Genomic DNA, 21,091 nt, shown 5'->3' with positions numbered 1-21,091 from the left:
AGGGATGTTTCTAGAACTGTCAGAATTTTTGATGGAATGTTCTTCAAGGAAAAACAAGCAAACTTCAAAGCTGATAAAATCTGAATAATAAAGCTGATAAAATCTGCATGAAAGGCTAAAAGTGAAAGATATAGTAGTCTAACGTATTTTAACTGAAAGATAAAGATGATTCCTAAAATCATTCATCTGAAAAAAAAAAGTTTTTTAAGAAAAAAAATAAACCATTTTTTTTTGTTTTGAAGGTAAGAATAAAACATTATATTTGTTGTGTTGAACTTAAAACTGTTTTAACTCTTTCAACAAAAAGTGAATTTATGCAAAAAAATAAAATATAAGCTTCGATTTCATTTCTCTTGGCTGGTACCACAAGAAAGCTATAAAATTTTCTTTATGAGAATTTAAAATTTAAACTTTGATTGAAAATTTAATTTGAATTTTCAAAACTAATTAATATAGACAAAAGAAAGATAAATATTTGCTAGTTTTTGATGCTCTTGAAAAGAATGTATTCATTAAAAAAGAAAAAACTAATTAATTATTAAAAGCACATAAATATATAATGTAAAACTCAAAAATTATAAAATGCAATACAATTAATTTTAAAAATTATAAAATGCAAAGGTCATAAAATTAATTAAGTATTTATAAGAATTAAAGCATTCATATCCATTTCTGTCTTCTTTTTCATTAGCATAGATTAAAGTCTCTCTATTCAGCGTAAATCGTGAATTAAGACCTAGCAACAGTCTCGACATTCTGAGAGCTTAAATTTACCCGAAAAAAATTTCCTTCTCGCTGACTTAAATGTAAAGTCAACAAAATATATTTATCCAACTGAATCTCATAATCATAATTAATGTGTATCTTTTTGCTTGCTTTAAAAATTAATCCTAATTATTCAAAATAACTGGTATTCATAAGAATAGTATTAAATAAACATCTATTTTTAAAAAAAACAGTTTTTAAAAACTGTAATATCTATGTTTCGCACTTTCTAGATTGCAGGTAATTTATGCGAATGTTTTCAAAATAAATAATAAATTTCTTAGCAAAATCTTAGTTGTTTTGAAAAGCAGTTATAGTACAAAATTTTGCAAACGAGCCTCTCAAAATAGGGTTGTTTAATTAGTATGTTAATTTTACTGAGAGCATGGTTCATTTTGATTCAAAATCATGTGTTTAAACTGTTTTTGAAGAATAATTTAATCAATTTCCTACAAAATCTGTACTTTGTCATTTAAAATTATGTAAAATAAATTGATATACAAATTTGTATTCTATGCAAGTTATACGCTTTTTATCATATATATATATATATATACAGTGGTGGCCAAAAGTGTGGACACTTTTTGAAAGTTTCATGTTTTTCTACTTTGTGTGCTTGTAGAATATATTAATTTTCACTTAAATACAAACGTTTACATTTCAAATTGAAGGTAATTTAATGTAGAATTTAATAATAAATACAGTATTACAATATCTGCATTACAAAAACAGTTATGCAATTAATAGTAAGATCTATCTTAGATTTGCATTTTTTTAAAGTGATTCTTACACAATCGATACTTAGTAGGATAACCCTTAATTTTTAAGACAGCTTCACAGCGTCTTTTCATCGAGTGAACGAGTGTTTGGAGTTCATCTTTCGTAACCACATGGTGCCAAGAATCAATTATAGCTTCACTTAGTTGTCTTTTATTGGATGGACGTTTTTTTCGTACAAGAATTTTCAAACGTCGCCACAAATTTTCAATTGGATTGAGATCAGGCCTGTTTCCTGGCCATGGTAATATATCTATGCCTTTATTTTGAAAGCATGCTTTGTATACTTTTGCTGTGTGGCATGGAGCTGAATCCTGCTGAAAAATAAATGGTGCGTTGTTGGAGAGGAGATCCCTGAAGGAAGGTATCAATTTTGGTTTCAGGATAGTTTCGATGTATTTTTTGGCATTCAGGATGCCAAATCAGACCGAAAAAAACACACAAGTGCTACTACCTATAGAAAAATTAAACGGCTATGTCTTCAAGATAGAAAAATGTCATCAGATGCCATTAGATGTGAAATGAATGCAGCTGGTATTGCAGTAAGTTCAAGAACAATAAGAAGCAGCTTATCAGGATTTGAACTACAAGCTAGAATTCCAAGGAAAAAACCATATTTAAATCAAAAGCAACGTAAAAAACGAGTTAAGTCGGCAAAAGAACACATTAAATGGTCAGAAAATCAATGGAAGCAAGTAATCTGGAGTGATGAGAGTAAAATATCGCTCTTTGGAAGTGATGGTAGAAAATACGTAAGACGTAGAGTAGGTGAAGCGCTTCATCCTGATTGCATTGAAGCAACTACTAAAAATCCAACAAATGTCATGATTTGGGCATGTATATCTGCAGATGGTGTGGGCCGAGTTAAAGTAATTGATGGCATCCTGAATGCCGAAAAATACATCGAAACTGCCCTGAAACCAAAATTGATACCTTCCATCAGGGATCTCCTCTCCAACAACGCACCATTTATTTTTCAGCAGGATTCAGCTTCATGCCACACAGCAAAAGTATGCAAAGCATGGTTTCAAAATAAAGGCATAGATATATTACCATGGCCAGGAAAAAGCCCTGATCTCAATCCAATTGAAAATTTGTGGCGACGTTTGAAAATTCTTGCACGAAAAAAACGTCCATCCAATAAAAGACAACTAAGAGAAGCTATAATTGATTTTTGGCACCATGTGATTACGAAAGATGAACTTCAAACACTCGTTCACTCGATGAAAAGACGCTGTGAAGCTGTCTTAAAAATTAAGGGTTATCCTACTAAGTATTAATTGTGTAAGTATCACTTTAAAAAATGCAAATCTAAGATAGATCTTACTATTAATTTCATAACTTTTTTTGTAATACAGATATTGTAATACTGTATTCATTATTAAATTCTACATTAAATTACCTTCAATTTGATATCTAAACGTTTGTATTTAAGTGAAAATTAATATATTCTACAAGCGCACAAAGTGGAAAAACATGAAACTTTCAAAAAGTGTCCACACTTTTGGCCACCACTGTATATATATATATATATATATATATATATATATATATATATATATATATATATATATATATATATATAGATAGATAGATAGATAGATATATATAAGTTCATAACGAAGAATAAAACAAAGAAAAATAATAGACAAATGAAAAAGGGGGGGAAATATATATATATATATATATATATATATATATATATATATAGACTCCTAAACTATCCAACCGAAACAGATGAAACTTGGCATACGGATAGTCTAAGATTTAATTAATTAATGAGATTTAATTAATAATTTAGATTTAATTTAATTGGGTTCCAATTTGGTAGAACGCAGGACTAATAATTCTTTGCTTTATTGTTCCTAATTTTAAATAAAGCCTAATTACCTAAAAAATGAAACCTTATTACCTAATTTGATGATAAAAAATCATGCTAGCACACTAAAAACTTATGTGATCAATTATGTTAAGATTCAAAAGAAGGCAAAAGCAGTGATTCATTAATTCACCTGAAAATTTAACTTACCTGGTTCTTCAATCAAGCTCTTTGATTGTGTCAGTTTTTGCCTTTCATTTATGAGCACGATTTCGTTGTGCTTATCAGTACTGATTTATTTATTCTTTACTTATTGTTTATTCACCCCGTGCAACGCAATTTGAATTGAGGTATTTCCAATACTTTTGAGCATTTTTTCACTTTAAATACAGTCTGTCAAAAAACGAAAACTTTTTTTAAACCAAGAATTTTAAGTTTTTAATTATTAAAAATTTATAAATATTTTCTTTTTTAAAAATTGCATTTTAGTCTGTAATTTAGCCATAGTTTTATATAAATATTTTCATTTTCCTTATTAAGCATCGCTTAAATTAAATGTTATTTAAAATAAATTATTTTATTTTATTTCACATCTTGTATGCAATGTTTAGAAATTATTTTGGTATTTGAACAATATTAAATGTAAAAAATATATTTTTGATTGTTATTTGCTTCTTAGAAAAGTGTTTATTATCTCAAATTTAAAATTTTCAATATTTTTGTCTAAACAGTATTGTAAAAATGTTTACAGAGATAAGCTTTAAGGCCATTTATTTTTCTTCTCAGTGATAAAAAATAGAAGAAAACAATGTGGCTGAAAATATATTTTGATTGTTACCCTAACGTGGGAATCCTTTATGCAAACAATGAATGAGTTTTTCTTTTCTTATTTCCTTTGTAAATACTTCTTAAGCAACTGACTCTTTGCTGATAAGAATAAAATGGAAAATCTTTCTACAGTATTAATGTGTTAACACAAATGAAAAGTGGTATCTATGAATTTATTTAAGGACTTAAATTTTTCCCATGTTTTTACAGTATATATTAACTATATTAGCAGTAATTAAGTTAAGCTAGTTTCTTAAAAATTATAAGGGATAAAACTTTTGTAAATGCAGTCTAGACTTTTAGAACCAATATCCAAACGTATAACACTTTACTTAACAAATGCATTTTAACATTTATATAAAAGTCTACATCAGATATAGATCATTCTAATTAAGTAAATAAAGATAAGTGCTGTCTTGAATATACTGTCAAACATTTTGGATCAAATTAGGCTGTAAAGTCGCATGGTCGTGAAGGACGAGATGGACAGACAAAACTTAACCTAATCTCTGATGAGCAGTTGGCAATTTTAGAAACCTAAATGAAATATTTTGTTTAAGTTTTCAAAAAATTTCGAGATTTTTTATTGTTAGTAGTGCTTAAAAACTTTTCACTCAATATTTAAGTATGTTCTCTGTCATGCCTTACACGTGTTTTATACATAATATAGGAAAGTATTAAAATGTTCAAAAATTACGATGAGAGTAGTATGGTATTTCAATTAAAATCTGAGATTGAAAAAAAAAGGAGAATAGTAATAGAATTACTTTATTTACGTAGCACTAAAGCTGCTCAATGGACTATTGGCAGCGGTCTAGGAACAACCTGTTGGGATGATCCGAAGGCTTGCCATCACAATTTTAATCCTCCTGCGAACAGGATGGCTCTCCCGCTTCGGTAGCCCGATAACCCTGAGCGCGATGTCGAACTTACGATAGAATAGTTTGATGAAAGCCATTATATTATCATTATATGGATGTTTAACTTGCAAAATCGACTAACTCTCTAAAAGAAGAAGTTAAGAAAAATTATTAAATAGTATATATCTAATAATAGTATTTCTGTATTACTGCATATGCATCTTTTATCTAACAACATAGTGGAAGTATGAGACAGAATATCCTTAAAGTCATTATTATTATTACAACAATTTTTTCGTATTTAATGGAGTTAATCGCTTTGGCAATTGAGAAAAAGTTATTAATTCAAATTCTGCCTTTGAATAACTTTTATTGTTCCAAAAACACTTCATTATATAAAATTTATGTTTTATTAAAAAGTTTAACAAAAATAAATAATAATTGTTCTGCTACTGGTACATAATATTACGCGATTTTTATTTAAATTGATTTATTATCAATATAAAGGTCTTCTTCATTAGCTGTATTTGAGCTCTAATCACGTTCATATAGTTTTTTAATACTCGTGTTTAATTGCAGAAATGATTTTTAATAAGCCCGTTATATCTTTCCTCTTTTTTGGTGTCACAGTTCTGCCAATTGGATACAACAAATCCTGGTCTACATTTTTCAAACATAGTGCATTCTGTATCTTCGTCAAAGTCATACTTGGATTGTTTGACGTGAGGTTTCGACTTTTCTAATTTTATGCAATGCATTTTCAACCAGTTTGCTGGTATCCCTGTAACTGTAACTTGGTGATAGACTTTTCTAAAGTACTTGTAGATAAAAAGTCCTGGTGTGTCATTTAAACTATATGAACTAATGCTTTCTCTTTGAAAAGTTCTTTTTTATAATATACCAATCATATGCTATAATATTCTGATTTTTTTTCATTGAGGTTCTGTAATAACAAATTCTGAATAGCAATATTCGGTGATAGCAATTTAGCGTCAGTTTACAAGTAACTCTATATACTTATTAGAAGTTTCATTCCGATTGATTCAGCTTGTATTTCTGTACTTTTAAGCAATTTCAATAAGCATAAAACAGCTTTAATGTTTCTGCTTTGTCTGGCACATGAGTCTGAATAATTTACTATTAATATTATTACAGTTTTAAACACAAATTTTTTACATACTTTACTAGCTATGAAGAAATATCCTGAGACCATCGAAATCCTTCAGTTAGTTTCTGATTAAAAGAACACGTAACTTACATTTTTAATACGATCCACGCATTCGAAATTGTAAACATATTGATTTCGCTTATAGTAAGCTACCGATGTAGTCAATTTTGAAATGGGTAAAGCTTTTTTAAAGTCAAAATAAATTACGAAAATTTCTTCGGATTCTGCTATTCGATCTGTAGCCATACGACTACAAACCTGTTCCGCCTTTTACAAGTTAGCGTCGTTTTCGAATTTTGCCATTCTTATTCCTTAACTGTCCGACGAGACAATTTTTGTTTATGGAGAATCGTAAGTACATTGCATGTACCTTTGGATGGTTTCAGTGCAAATTAAATTTAGTCGAAAATACCTTGTAATGATAGGTTTTTTTTTTCACTGGCTCTATAGTTTCTACTGCCCATTGGGCGATGTAAAGTTCGTACATTTTCTTAATATTTAAGCATTTTCTCCTTGAGTTATACGAGTTTGTGTAGTGACTCGTGTAGATGTTGTTTGGAGAGTTTATATGTTTCAAAATGAGTCGAGAAATAAGCTTGCATGTATCAAAACATGTGTATCCTCAATTTTATTGCCTAGAACATGGTAACCTCGACGATCAATGTAGTGAAGGAACCTTGCTGCAACAACAGTCATATAGTAGTCAATCGCATATGTGATAAGTATCCTTGAATTATTTTTTGCAAACCGAAATATCATCTCCGCTTTTTTCAAAAATAATACATGAAAGAGCGATCTTGGAATTTTGCTGTTATGCTTCCTTCTTTTCCTTCTATTTTCTCTTTCTTTATTTTTAACACACCCATTTAAAAGAATATTTCACTCAAGTTAGGTATGTAACTAATGAAAATGCCTCCATGGCAGCTTTCCTTTCATCCGGCATGACACTTCTGACGTCATCGACAAGGCAGATTTACAAATAAATGTTTTTTCTGGTATTAAATGCCCACTTCTATTTCTGTTTCTTAAACCTTTTATTCCTTTAATCTTTTGGACATACAGCAGGATTACAGATATTTTGTCCAACTGAATTATTTGTTGGAATTTTTTCATTGCTCTGATCAGATGACGTGCCCGAATAAATACGAAATCGTTTTCTAGAGCCTAACTCTTTGTCAATAAGTTATATTGAAGAACCATCCCATTCAATTTTGTCCTTTTTTGAATAGTTCTTTTTAACGCGTTTCATTTAAATATCATAACGGCTTAATTTGAAATAAATTGAATTTTATTAGTACTTGCTTTTGCGGCGGTTCTAGTTTATTGCTACTAGTAGTTGCAACTAGTTTATAATTCATATTTCTCGTACTTAGCTTGTCTGAGCGATAAAAGCTCTCGTCTAACGAAGGAAATTGAAAGAACTACTTTCACATAAGTAGGTGGAAGAAATATGACTTTCTAATGAGACTTTCAATGCGATTTTGTAATAGCAGCAAGCGATTTTTATTCTTGTTGTCATGGCAACAATGGAATTTTATCTCCTTAGTAGAGAAAAAAAGAGTGCGGTTGGTAACTATATTTTTATTATGATTTAAATGCGTTATAGGAATGAGTTAATCAGATTGGCTTTTGAAGTAAATTACTTCGTATTCAATGGATAAAAAAAATTTGTCATTTAGTAGAGTTAATAATCGAGAAATTTGCTTTGAATCTATACAGTTAGGAGCCTATTACGTGTTTTAATATTAAAACTTAATAAAACTCAAAAAATGGAGTAAATCGATATGGCAAATGAAGACTTGATATATCGCACACCATTAACTTCAATATTTTTTTTGTAAATTTTCGCGACAAGGACGTTTTTTATCAGCATAGAATGTTTTTAAATGTCTTTGAAACGTTTTAGAAAGTTAAAAAACCGTATGATTTTAAAATTTCATATGTTTCGTCGAAGTGCAAAAAGCCATGCACATGAAAAATTAATAAATAAATAATAAATAAATAAATATAAATAAATTTAAAATTTAGGATAACTTATTCATAGTAAAATTCTTATAAAGACAATAAAAGTTTAATATTTGCTTAAAATCCAAACTGAACTGTTAAAACTCAAACTTTCTCTCCATAAATAACGACAAATTTTATAAACTATTTTTTAAATAATTTCTTGCGATACCCTTTACAGAAAAATAAACCATTACTTTTTATCGATATCACTCAAGAAAGATATTTAAACCCTTTAAGCCATGTAATTTACAGCTTCTTTTACTTTGATTGTGTTACTGATTAACAAAACAAAAGTTTTATTATTCTTACATTTTCTTGCTTTCTATCATGATAATAGTTTAGATAATGAAGTATCTGTAATGGTTAAAAATAATGGCTGCTGTTTTCTAAGCAAAAGCAGCGAAGCTTAAAAATTTAGCTATCTTCGATTACTGTAATTAAATTTTTTAAAAATTCCTTGACACAATTCAAAAAATTTTTAAGGCGATTCTTCGTTGCTTTTTTATATGTTTCATTATATTGAATATATTTCATAACTCTACTCTTAAATTCTTTTTAAAGCTTTAAAATGTTCGTGTTTCTAGTCAATGTTGGTGACAAGTCAATTGAGAATATCACCAAAAAAAGGGCTCTGCTTTATGTTCTTTAAAAACAAAAGATGTGACATTTAAAAAGAAATTCACGAAAAAATCTTTCTCCTTTAGCCTTTCATTGCTTGTCGGGCATCTTTATCTTGATTGATGCCATATTACACACATTAAGCTGACCCGTAATACAAAAGGTTTGTCTATTCAATGGCTAATCTATGATCTTTGAATAGACGTTTTTGAAGAGAAAAAAACGAATTCATTATAAACTTGTTCAGAAATTCCCAACAATCGTGAAAAGAAAGTTAAAAGTGAGGAATGAAGGTATATGTCACTAAACTTCGTAATTAAAAAATTAATAAGATGTTAATGTACCATTTCCTTCTTCAAAAGTCCTCCTAAAATTCAACTCCTTATTTCTATGCAAAGTTTTCAATTATAATTTTATGTTTTTCAAACGAGTTTTGTTGCCAAACAGAATAATTTTTTTATATTTTTATGTACAACTTATTGAATATTATTTAGCTGCTTACTATTTTTTTTAATGTATAATGAAAGTAATTCTGAAAAGAATTATATTTCCAAGCAAAAGCAAAAATTTTAAAATAGTTCTAAATATACACAAACATTTTTAAACTTCGGTAAATATTATAAGGATTTTAGCTGCCTATTTGACTTTATGTTTTTGATTTAGAGTTTCTGACTCTATGTTCCTCTAGCAGAAACTACTATATTGTTTCGTGTTGCGAGACGAAATATTTAACGACTAAAAGTTTATACCAACGCATTTTCTTTTTACAGAGTAATTAAGATTAATGAAGTATGTTAAATCACGCTTTATGATATTTTTGCAAATCTACTAGGTTTATCTAAACATTACTTCTTAGAATTTATATAGTTAGACTATTTTTGACTCAAAAGTAAAAAATAAAAACACTTTTGGGACATAAAACAATAAGTTACAATTTGCCTTGTTGTTTCTCCAATTAATGGGAGCTTAAATATACCTTAATTTTCATTAGGTCAAAAAATTATTATATTCTTCTTTTTTTTACTTTTCCTGATGTTTCAAATTTTTTTATACTTTGAAATAAAGCATACATTATTTTATTTTTTCTAATAATAAAAATACTTCTAGCAAAAAAAAAAACGCAAAATTTGCGAAAGTTTTATAAATTTATAATTTTTTTTTAATAAATGCATAATTTTTTTATAAATGTATTGTTTTTTTTATAAATTAACAGTTTTTTTGTAAGTCCTATAAATTGATAATTTTGATAGATGAGTGCAAAGGCAAAAGAATTTTATATTGATACAATAAGAGATTAAATAAAGAAATATTCAGAACGAATTTTTAAATTTCTGTTAACTAGTGATATTTTTTCTGTGTCTGATGCATTTGAAACTAATATGCAAGTTGTTAAAAAATTTAGCAAATTTATAAAAAATAATAGTTAATAATTGAATAATAAATTATATATTTGATTTGAAATGCTCACATTTGATTAAATTATTCACTAGATGGAGCGCCACGTGCCAGTTTAACAACCAATTAGCAATCTACTTTCTTTAAATAATTGTTTGTTACTACTGAAAACGTCTTCAAGCAGTAGTTTTACCTGCAGCAGTTAAACGCGTCCTTACTGTTGTTAATTGAAAATGCAGTCCATTGAAAAAAAATTTGGTACATAATTAACCAAATATAGAATACTAGATCTATTTCAGTTTTGTAAAAGGGGCCTTAATAACGAAAGTTGCAATTCCATTTAAGTTTAGGTCAATAAATATTATTTTCCGTTACAAATCTAAGAATTTGAGATGACTATTACTGAGAAGACAAATATCTTGCTCCTTAAAAATAAATTTTAAAATTGAAATTTTGACAAATTTTATAAAAAAGCTTTAATGTTTAAAATAATACGAATAACGAATTCGATTTTTAATCGAATTATACCCATTGGGTTAATTATTCGTATTGTCAATATTCTTATCGAAAACTGCAATAAAACTTTAATTTAAATAAAACTTCTATAGTTCCTTTCTCATGTAGTTTTCAAGAAAATCATTAGCTTTGATAATTACTGGTATTAAAGGTTAAAAACAGTAAAAAAATCCTCTGTGAAATAATAACAAAAACTAAATCGAAATTTATTTATTTATTAACTTTTAAATTAATTAAGTTTTGTCTTCGGAAATATTATCACTTGTAATTAATCAATAGATTTATTTTATCAATCTTTTATGTTTATGTTATTAATTTATTATATGCATTCCTTCCAATAGTACTTTTTTGCAAGCGGAAAAGAGAGTAAGGATCTATATTTGCATTACTAACATTTACATTACTAATTTCCTTACTTTCATTAATTGATTTATTATTAGGAGCAAGGATATCTTGTTTCATCAACAACAATACTATAATGAAAATTATTATTTTACGAATTTATAAAAGAATGAATATTTATTTATTTTTAAGATCAAGCACTACTTAGAGTTATCATGAATTAACACTACTAAATTGATACTATATTCAATTAACTGACACTATTAAAACAAATTGACACCATATTCAACAAAATTACTCTTTCTCATGAAAAAGAAAATTCGTATAGTTCTTTAACGAATTGAATTGAATGTAAGTTTTAATGGCGCAAGGTCCAGAGAGGACAAGCTGCGCCATATAGTTCTTTAACAAAGAATATTTTTAACTCCAAAACATAAATGATTATTATTAAACGCAATGGAACATAAAATTTTCACGAAATAAGTCTCTGTAGAAGCGGAAGAAAATATTAATTCGATCTATGTTATTTCATTTACTTTTTGAGGCAATTTAAATTAATTATGAGGTATGAGGCAATTTACGTATGAGGCAATTTAAATAAGTCAAAGAAAAAAATAACTGGTCGCGATTTACTGAGTGTTAAACTAATATAATTTTCTCACCGAAAAAATGAGGAACAAATTTAGCAAAAATGCATTATGGAAGAAACGGGAATAAAAAACAGCTCTTTCAGAAAAAAATTCAAATATTATTTATTTTGGGAATTATCCTCAACGAAGACATAGGTAATATTTACATATGAATTCAAACTACATTAATTATTTATTAGTTTGTACTGGAAGCATTTAAATACATTTCAAAACAAATATATATCTTTCAAAATATAAACTCTAGCGTTAAAGAAAATTATTTTATCCGATCGTGCTAGTGTAATTTAATAATAATGTAGTTTTGGTTAAAGGTTTAGACATAAAAATAGTAAAATATTAAACTTGCCTACATTCTAGAACAAATTTGTATAAAATTACTCTTACACATTATTGTGCATAATTCTGAATTTTGATTTACATAAAGAAAATTTATAATGCTTTGTGTTACTTCGGTTTCATTCATTTGCTTTTAATATTTATTCACTTCGGTTTGTATATACATGTCGCTAAATGCAAATCGTATTTCAGTAATCAATGTAGAATAACAATTGTTTCAATATTTGCACTAATCTTTATGTTCCATTATTCTTTAAATTTAAAATCCTGAAATTACTTTTTTAACAAAATAAAAATTTAGTTTTCATTTTTATTCTAAGTTTATTAAAATGAGTTGATTCAAAATTTTGCGATTTATATAATCAAACAATGATTGTTATATCAAATTTGAAATTAATTAAAAATCATTTGCAATTAATTCAACAAAGATTTGCGCAACATGTAGTATCATTATTATATTTCGCAATAAAGCTTCGGCAAATATTAATTTTTAAAATAAACAAAGATATTATGATAAGTTTACACAAAAATTATTTAAGAGTATTTTATTTTATCTTCGAATCTAAAAATAAAACACACAGTCAGAAACTTTTCTATGAAATTTTTAGATGATGGAATTCAAATTACAATGGAATATTTACATTTATAATTCCCACAAAATTATTGAATAAGCTTAGAAATTTTTTATGGATTAAAAATTTTTAATGTAATATTAGGTGTAATTCTAAAAATGCGTTGATTCTTGAATGTATATTATACGAAATTAACATTTTCGTGCGAAATTTTTTTTTAAATTTTTATTGTGCAAATGATTCTAAGACAAACGAACATGATTCAACAACAACGGTGAATGATACAATATAAATGACCAACTTTAAAACAAACTTTCAAATATTTGATATTTAAAACTTTGCATTTTTAATTAAATAAAGCGTAAAGCGAGAGTTTAGAGTTTGAAATTTGCTCTACTGCAATCATTTACAAGAAGTCGGCTTTATTCAAGAAATTGTTTGTACCGTTCGCCTTCCAATGTGGTGAACCGAGGTTCGATTCCGGCGATGGCTGGTAGATACGAATTCCGCATCCGGCTTGCTCCAACCAAAGTGCTAACGTGAAATATCCTCAGTGGTAGACGGATCATGGGTTAGAGTCCCCTTGCCGTCAGGATAACCGTGGGATGTTCTTGTGGTCTTCCTCTCCATGTAACGCAAATGCAGGTCAGTTGCATCAAAAAGTTCTCCACAAAGGCAACTTTCTCGCAATACTTGATCTAGGAGTCCCCTTGTCTTCTGGATTGAGTTCAAAATTACAAGGCTACGGAGTTGAACATTAGTAGTCATAAACCCAAAAATTGGGTCGGCTGTTCAACGACGGTTATTAAATAAAATAAAAAATTAAACGCCTTAATATTTGAAACACTCATCTATTTGCAAAAGAAATTTAAGTTTATAAGTTCTGTTCAACTAAATGCTTTACTATTTGAAACACTCGTGTTTTTTCAAAAGAAATTTGAGTTGATAAGTTCTGTTCAAGTAGTTGCTTAAATATTTGAAACGCTCATCTATTTGAAAAAGGAAGTTTAAACTTATAAGTTCTGCTCAACTATAGATGCTTAAATATTTGAAACGCTCATCTGTTTGCAAAAGAAATTTAAAACTCTTTCGAAAAATACTTGTAAGAGTTTTGGTAAAAGTTTAAACAAAATATGAAGATACTTGATCAAATTTTTAATGTGTTTAAATAATGCTTAATTGCATTTTCAAACCATAAACATTTTCAGGCCACGTAGTAAGATAGTGCTGCGTTATAAGTTAATTCAAATGACATTATCTCACGAAATGCCCAATAATATTTTAAAGACTATGAAACAATGATTAAAAATAGCAATTATTGCATCACTATATTTTAATAATTTTTATGTACCGGGTGTTTCTTAATCACTACTCACACTCAGGCTGCAAAATAACATTCAAACTAAAAACAATCTTGTCAAATTATAATTAACTATTAATTTTATCTGGTATTTATGGAAAAAAATTCTCAGAAAAGTAGCCACCATAGGGTTAAATTTGGAATGATTAGGTAAAAACTAGATATTTAATGAACCATTTTTCAGTTGTTATAGAACAGAGAGTAATTAAAAAAAAATTTCTATTGGCAAAACATTGGATAAATTTCCCATCAAAACTATTCAATCGTCTATAGTAAAAAGAGGTGAAAGGTGGTTCTTCCGTTAGTCAAACTAGTTTTGTTATCCCGCTTTCCTCGCTCCTTTAATTATCCCGCTTTCCTGGATGATGATCGTCAGAATTTGAAAGCGTTCTTTTCTTGAAGTTCAATGTTATTTTTAGATCTCTAATCTAGAATTTATTCCTTTATTTGTATAAAAATACAAAAATTTCAAGTTAAATTTATGGTAATTTATCATATCTGGAAATAACAATGGAAATTTTGTATTATTTAATATGTCAATCAGTGTAGTGCATTTAAGTTTATTCGATGAGTTTTTTTCTCACCTTTTTTATTACTGACTACAAGAAAAGTTAATACTTTTAATGACGCAAATAATGTCACCAGTTCATAAATTCCTATAAAAAATTGAATAATTCATGAAAAAAATAAAAGTTTATCCCATTTTATTTCAATTTGAAGTTAATACTCTTATTTATCGCAAACAATGTCATTAGTTTAAGATCAATTTTAATATTTTTTATGCAAAATGAAATATTTATCATAAAAAAAACTGAAATCGATAATGTTATTTCCCAGATCTTTATTAATGATTTGGCATTCATAAACTTTAAAAAGAACTATAAATTGAGTTTTTGTTTTTAATGTGTTTCTCTTAATATAAGAGAAATGTGATTTCTGTTTAATGCAATTAGATTGTTAAAATTATTTCATCATTAAAGCAGAAGACTCTGGCATTCTATTTCAGAAAAAGTAACATTATTCATAGCCTATATTTTTCATACATTATGTACTTATTTCTACTGTATTATTCGTAATTATTTCATTTTGCAAACATATCATGAATTTGTAACAAATAGAGACAAGAATTTCTGAAAAAATAAGTAAATATTAAATTTTTCATCTATTTTTAAAAAAATATTTTACGCAGCATTCAGACTATAAAAGTATCAATGACAGAACATTCTCCTTTATGATCTTTATCTTATCCTTAAACCTATAAACATTTGTTTCACCATCAGATTCCGATTTTTCTTTTCAAAACTTACAATTCTAATTCCCCTTTTTAAAAAAAAAACTATTTCAAACTAAAGAAAAAATTAGCTGTATGATACGTCATTATACAAAGTATTTAATCAGTTTATTTTGTTCGCTTATTGAAGGAACGGAAAATTTGAACTCCAGTTTCTTTTAAAAAAGATTGCTCAGAAATATCAACCTGTAGCTATATTAAGACGAGACATGAAGAAAAAAAAATGTCGGATATTACATGCTTCCTCGTATGATAATTTTTAACATTTAACTCTTTTTGTAAATTTGTATCTGTTGCGTCATAAGTAGACTACGCAAACATTATTCTTTTTTAAATTGATGATCATTCAATATTTATCAGCACTGAAAGACTTAAAGTAATAAAGTAAAACATATGTTGGAAAAAGTATACATATATATATATATATATATATATATATATATATCTTGTATATATATATATATATATATATATATATATATATATATATATATATATATATATATATATATATATATATATATATATATATATATATATCTTGTATATATATATAAATATATACAAGAAAACACGAAGAAAGTTAAGAAAAACAATAAGTTTCATTTATTGCGCTTAAGCTGCAAGTAAACAGAACTCATTAGATAAGTTCAAAATGAAGAATAAAACAAAGAAAAATTATAGACATATCAAAAAAAGGAGAGGGGGGGGAATAATAAGTAAAAAATAACAAACAACAGTTTACAAATATATTTAAAAAAAAATAATAAATGAAATTTTATTTAAAAAACCGGAAAAAAAAAGATATAATCTTTTCTTCAGCCCACAGGATTAGGTCCGCAAAACAGAGTGCTTTCTGATATTGTATCAATAAAGCCAAAGCAAAATATATTAATACAATAGTGTGAGGAGCACTCAAAAAATTTTTTAATAAAAATAACAATAAATAAAATAGATCACAAAAAGTAAAAATAAGTAAAAATAACATGTAAAAACAGAAAATAAAATGAAATAAAAAGAAAAAACACTAAAAAGGGGCTTCAAAGCGAGTAGCAAAATCAGATCAACTTACATGGACGAAATATTTTTCAAGAATGATTTAAAAATGTTTTCGCAGAAAGATTGCCAGATTACAAAATATGAAAACAAAAGCGCAAATTTAGTGTAACAAGAGGGTTTTAAAGTGTCGTTCTTACTGCACTGCTGAAGTGATTTGTTATTCTGAGATTTGATTTGTTAGTTACCAAGCATGGGCCCGAAATGGATGTGCGCAAGGTAATATTATACTGGATAATTTTAAAAATTGATCATAAATAGTTTTAGAAGATAGAAGATATCAGACAATTTATGTTTCTCTTTTCTCTTTTATATTTTTTCTTAAATAAACATCTATCTTCTAAAACTATTTATGATCAATTTTTAAAATATATATATATATATATATATATATATATATATATATATATATATATATATATATATATATATATATATATATATATATATATATATATATATATATATATATATATATATATATATATATATATATATATATATATATATATATATATATATATATATATATATATATGTCTGCATAAAAGCATATAATTATTTCTTAGAGCTACATAAAATTTAACTATAGTCACCAGTAATTATTAATCTTACATATTGTTTTTCTACATTGATGTTGATCAGCTGAATGACTAATTGGATATTTCTTAGATTAATTAGAAATTCGGTTTTTTTTTTCTAAATATTTACTTTTATATACAATACACCAGAATAGTTGGAAAATTTCCCAATTTTTGTGATCGATCCCGCTAGTTTTACGCTCTTTATATGTGTCTTTATGAAAATTAATAAATGCGTGAAGAATTACACAAATAGCTTGAATTTTCTTTGGCTTATTGAAATAAAACTTATCCTCTGAAGGGCCCTATTAGTAGATATGTAATAGGAGTTTTATGTAATAGGAGTTTCATGTATGAGTTTTACGTAATATGTTCAAGGTTTATTCTTAATTTTTATGTAAGAAGAACCTACAAGTTTAACGATTATAAAAGTATTTAAAAATGATAGTTATTTGGAAAAAAGACTGAAAATGTTTCATTTATATTTAACCATTTTATTATTTTATTATGGAATGTAGAAATTTGTAATTTTTAACGCAAGTTCACTAATAGAAAAAGAAATCAAATATAGTTAAAATCAGAATATTAGACTACGAATTTATTCATTCAAGATAGTACCAATTTATTTATTCATTGTGTCTTAAATGTTGAACTGTAATATGAGAAAGTTTCGTCAACGCTGTGTGAAATTGAATCGAAATTTCTAACATCTTCCTTTCTGAAAGCTCTAAAATTTCCAACATTGAAGGAAAGAAACTGGGAAAATTACCACACTCTATGATACTACGGTTCTGGTTTAAAAAAAAAGCATATTTCTTTTTAATAAAACTAAAATATACGGTACTGAAACCATAAATATACTAATTTTTCCATTTATATGAAAATGATTTACTGGAAATTCAGGTTTCAAAAATTAAATTTCGTATTATCAAATATTTAGCAGAAAATACAAAACTAAAGAGTAAATTTAACCGAAAAAAATATCGATTATGCCACGCTCTAAGGTATCAAGAGAAAATTACTAAATTTTACCACAGTCGCAAATTTAACACATTTTATAAAACAATATTTTGATGTTAAATTAATCAAAATAATTCCTGAAACATGTCGGTAAAAATTAATGATATTTTTGATGTCCCCATACAGCTAGAATTATGATCAATTTTCCAGTATTTTTTTAGTTTTGACCTTAGTTTTTTCTCATTGTGTTATTATTTCGCAATTACTGGAAGTTAACTTGTATTACTTTATTCAAATGAAATACTTTTATTTATAATTTAAAAATCGCAAACTCAAAATATTAAAAATCCTCTAACAATATAAACTTATTTCAAGTATGATTACTGAATTCCACTCTATATAAATCCTCAGCTGAAAACTTTATTTACGAATGCATTTGAACATTTTCTTCAAAATAAGCTATTCCTATACTCAATCACGTCTCGTGGGCATTGAAATGGCAGTATTTGAAATGATGTAGAGAATCGCAAAGATTTCTTGTTTAAATAAACCGTTTTGACAAAGTTTACTATACTTTATCTTCGGTGATGTAGTATCCAAAGACTTCAAAATTTCTACAATTCTTTGCATCGATCTATTTTATTTTAAATAAACTATGGAGAACATATTAGATGTCATAAGATGCATTCCGTTATTTTTCGTGACATTTGAAATCAACATTGCAGATTGTACTTTTTTAAGTCTCTATCGAAATAAGCTAATACTTAGTTTCAACCTATTCATTTGTGAAAATATTTAAAAACTTTGAACTGGGACAAACTTTACAAAACTAACTTATAAATATTACTTTCAACCATATAGTTTTCATTAAAAAGTATCATTTAAAAATATTTTCAAGGGACCTAAATTCGTTCAACATATGTCCATGCTTCTGAAAACGAATTTCAAGCTCTATCAATTCCTTTAAACACAAATTTTGAACTAGATCCAGTTTCTAAAACACAAGTTCCAAGCTTTACCATTTTTTTAAAGATTGAGTTTCAAGCTACGCGCAATTTTTAGCACTAATTTATAGCTAGGTCCATTTCAAGCAAAGAACATGCTTTATTTCAAGCTATGTAAATTTTTTATTAGCAATTATTAAAAATGGCATTTATTTGGCAAAAAAAGTGCGTTTTATTGAACATTAGGGTACAAGAAGAATTTGTGCATATGAGAAAAACAAATAATAAAGGATGTTTCCTTAAAAAAAAATCGTTTTTAGTTGGGGATGTGGTTTCCCCCGACGACCAGCAACGTTGAATACCTTTGTGGCATCGAGTCAATGAAGTTATTAATGAGGGGTTAGAGTATCCGGTCCCACTCCCCCAAAAGAACTCTTTCCAGTTCTTGGACAGTTTGTGGGGGTGGTAGGAGTCCAGCAATTCATTTGCCTAGAATGTCCCTAACTTACTCGATTGCGTTGATGTCTGGAGAACACGCTGGACAATTCATTCGTATGATTGCTTCTCCGAAAGGAAATCATTCATCGGATGATGTGGCCTGCAATTGATCGTTCATTAACATGAAATCATCTCTACTTGCTGCAACGCAAGGTCTCAAGATCTCATCTCTATATCGATGACCGGTCAGAGCTTCATTTCGAGTGATATGGAGAGATGTGCACCTAATAATGGAGATGCCAGCATAGACCATCACTCCCCCACCAACAAATCTAACACTTTCGTGCACGAAATCAGGATAATTTCTATTGCCACATTCCCTCCAGATGAAAATACGCCTATTATCAGGATGAAGAGAAAAACGGGACTAGTCAGAGAAAAGAATATTGCGTCATTCATTTCTTCTCAGGTTCACATGCTCTGTTGTCCACTCCCTGCGGGCACAGCTGTACCTTGCTGTTAACGTGACACACGCCATTGATCGGTCAGCATACAGATGCACAGCGTGGCTTCGGACAGTTTGTGTCGAAACTGTGGTGCTAGTAACCGAGCGAAGGTGTTGTTGAAGAAAAGTGGTATTCATATTTCGGTGTCTTCAAGCCGTTCGCGTTAAATAATGGTCTTCATTGGGCTTGTTTGTACGTCTACGCCCTTGCCCTAATCTTCAGCCTGCATTTCCAGTCTCTAAAAAGTTTGAGCAAAACTTGCTTTTAATATTGTATCCCTTCTAAATAAAAGTTAACTATATTCGATATTATTTAGTCTGATGTTGTTGCTCGTGGACAACTCATGATACTCAAAATTTAGCATGTTCAAGCAATTTTATCTGGTACTTATAACTTTTGAAAGGCCGTAAAATATCTCTTTCCTCAATATCTATCATAAAACTGTCCAGAACTGACACAGTTTCAAATATACTAACATAATACATTGTATAAATTATTTATCATTTATATGTAGTGGTCTTTCCTCAATATCTATCATAAAACTGTGCAGAACTGATACAGTTCCAAATATACTAATATAATACATTGTATATATATTTGCTGCCTATTAAAGCCACACAAATTACCAAAGTCTGACCACGAAAGAACTGGAGCAAAGTGGTGTTGCATATGAACTTGAAAATTATTTATCTGTAGTGGTGTGGAAAATAAGTTTCAATGAATAAAAAATAATGCGTTAAAACATAAATTAAGCTACCATTAGAATAAATTTTTACAAAAAGCGTAGAAAGTTGGCAGTGCTGTATGATATTTCTTTTTTGCTTTGTTAGTTTTATTTGAACTGAATTTTAATACATAACAGAAAGATTTATTATTAATAAATTATGCCCATGTTTTAAAAATTTTAGTATTTAAGAAATTTAGCTAAAGAAATAAAAAAAATTCATAAGATGGTAATTTTTGTTTATGTAAATATTATATACATTCCGAAATGTTTATTGAAAATAATACGAAAACTGCGAAGAATTCCTCAACTAAAATCAACTTAAGTGGTCAATTTCTAGTCCAAAAATTATTAGATTCCCTTTTTACATTTAAACTCATGTACGATGATAATAATTTTACGGATGCCTTTTTCTTTTACTTTAAAATCGGGCATGATTAATGCTCTCATTCCTCAAAGTATTCACCTTTGGAGACTGTATCTGCTTAGATACAGTACGAGCTACTCCATATACGTTGACTTAATAGATTGAATAAAAAAGGAAACAAGAAAGAGTGTTTCATACTAACTTATCATAA

General features: G+C 27.6%; 1 protein-coding gene across 1 annotated transcript in view; it reads right to left on the bottom strand.

Annotated features, from left to right (window-relative positions):
- LOC147807694 (uncharacterized) overlaps nt 1-19,395 on the bottom strand; it is a 28,212-nt gene extending 8,817 nt beyond the window's left edge. The window contains exon 1 of the mRNA XM_087166754.1: nt 19,355-19,395. Coding sequence (XP_087022880.1) covers nt 19,355-19,395 — 41 coding nt within the window. The remainder of the gene's footprint in view (nt 1-19,354) is intronic.
- Between the last annotated feature and the right edge of the window lie 1,696 nt (nt 19,396-21,091).

This window comes from Parasteatoda tepidariorum, chromosome 6 (assembly GCF_982258835.1).
Source record: "Parasteatoda tepidariorum strain Cologne lab strain chromosome 6, Ptep-v5.0, whole genome shotgun sequence".
Lineage (NCBI taxonomy): Eukaryota > Metazoa > Arthropoda > Arachnida > Araneae > Theridiidae > Parasteatoda > Parasteatoda tepidariorum.
The sequence above is the reverse complement of the archived record's forward strand: the minus strand, read 5'-3'. Positions and strand labels throughout refer to the sequence as shown.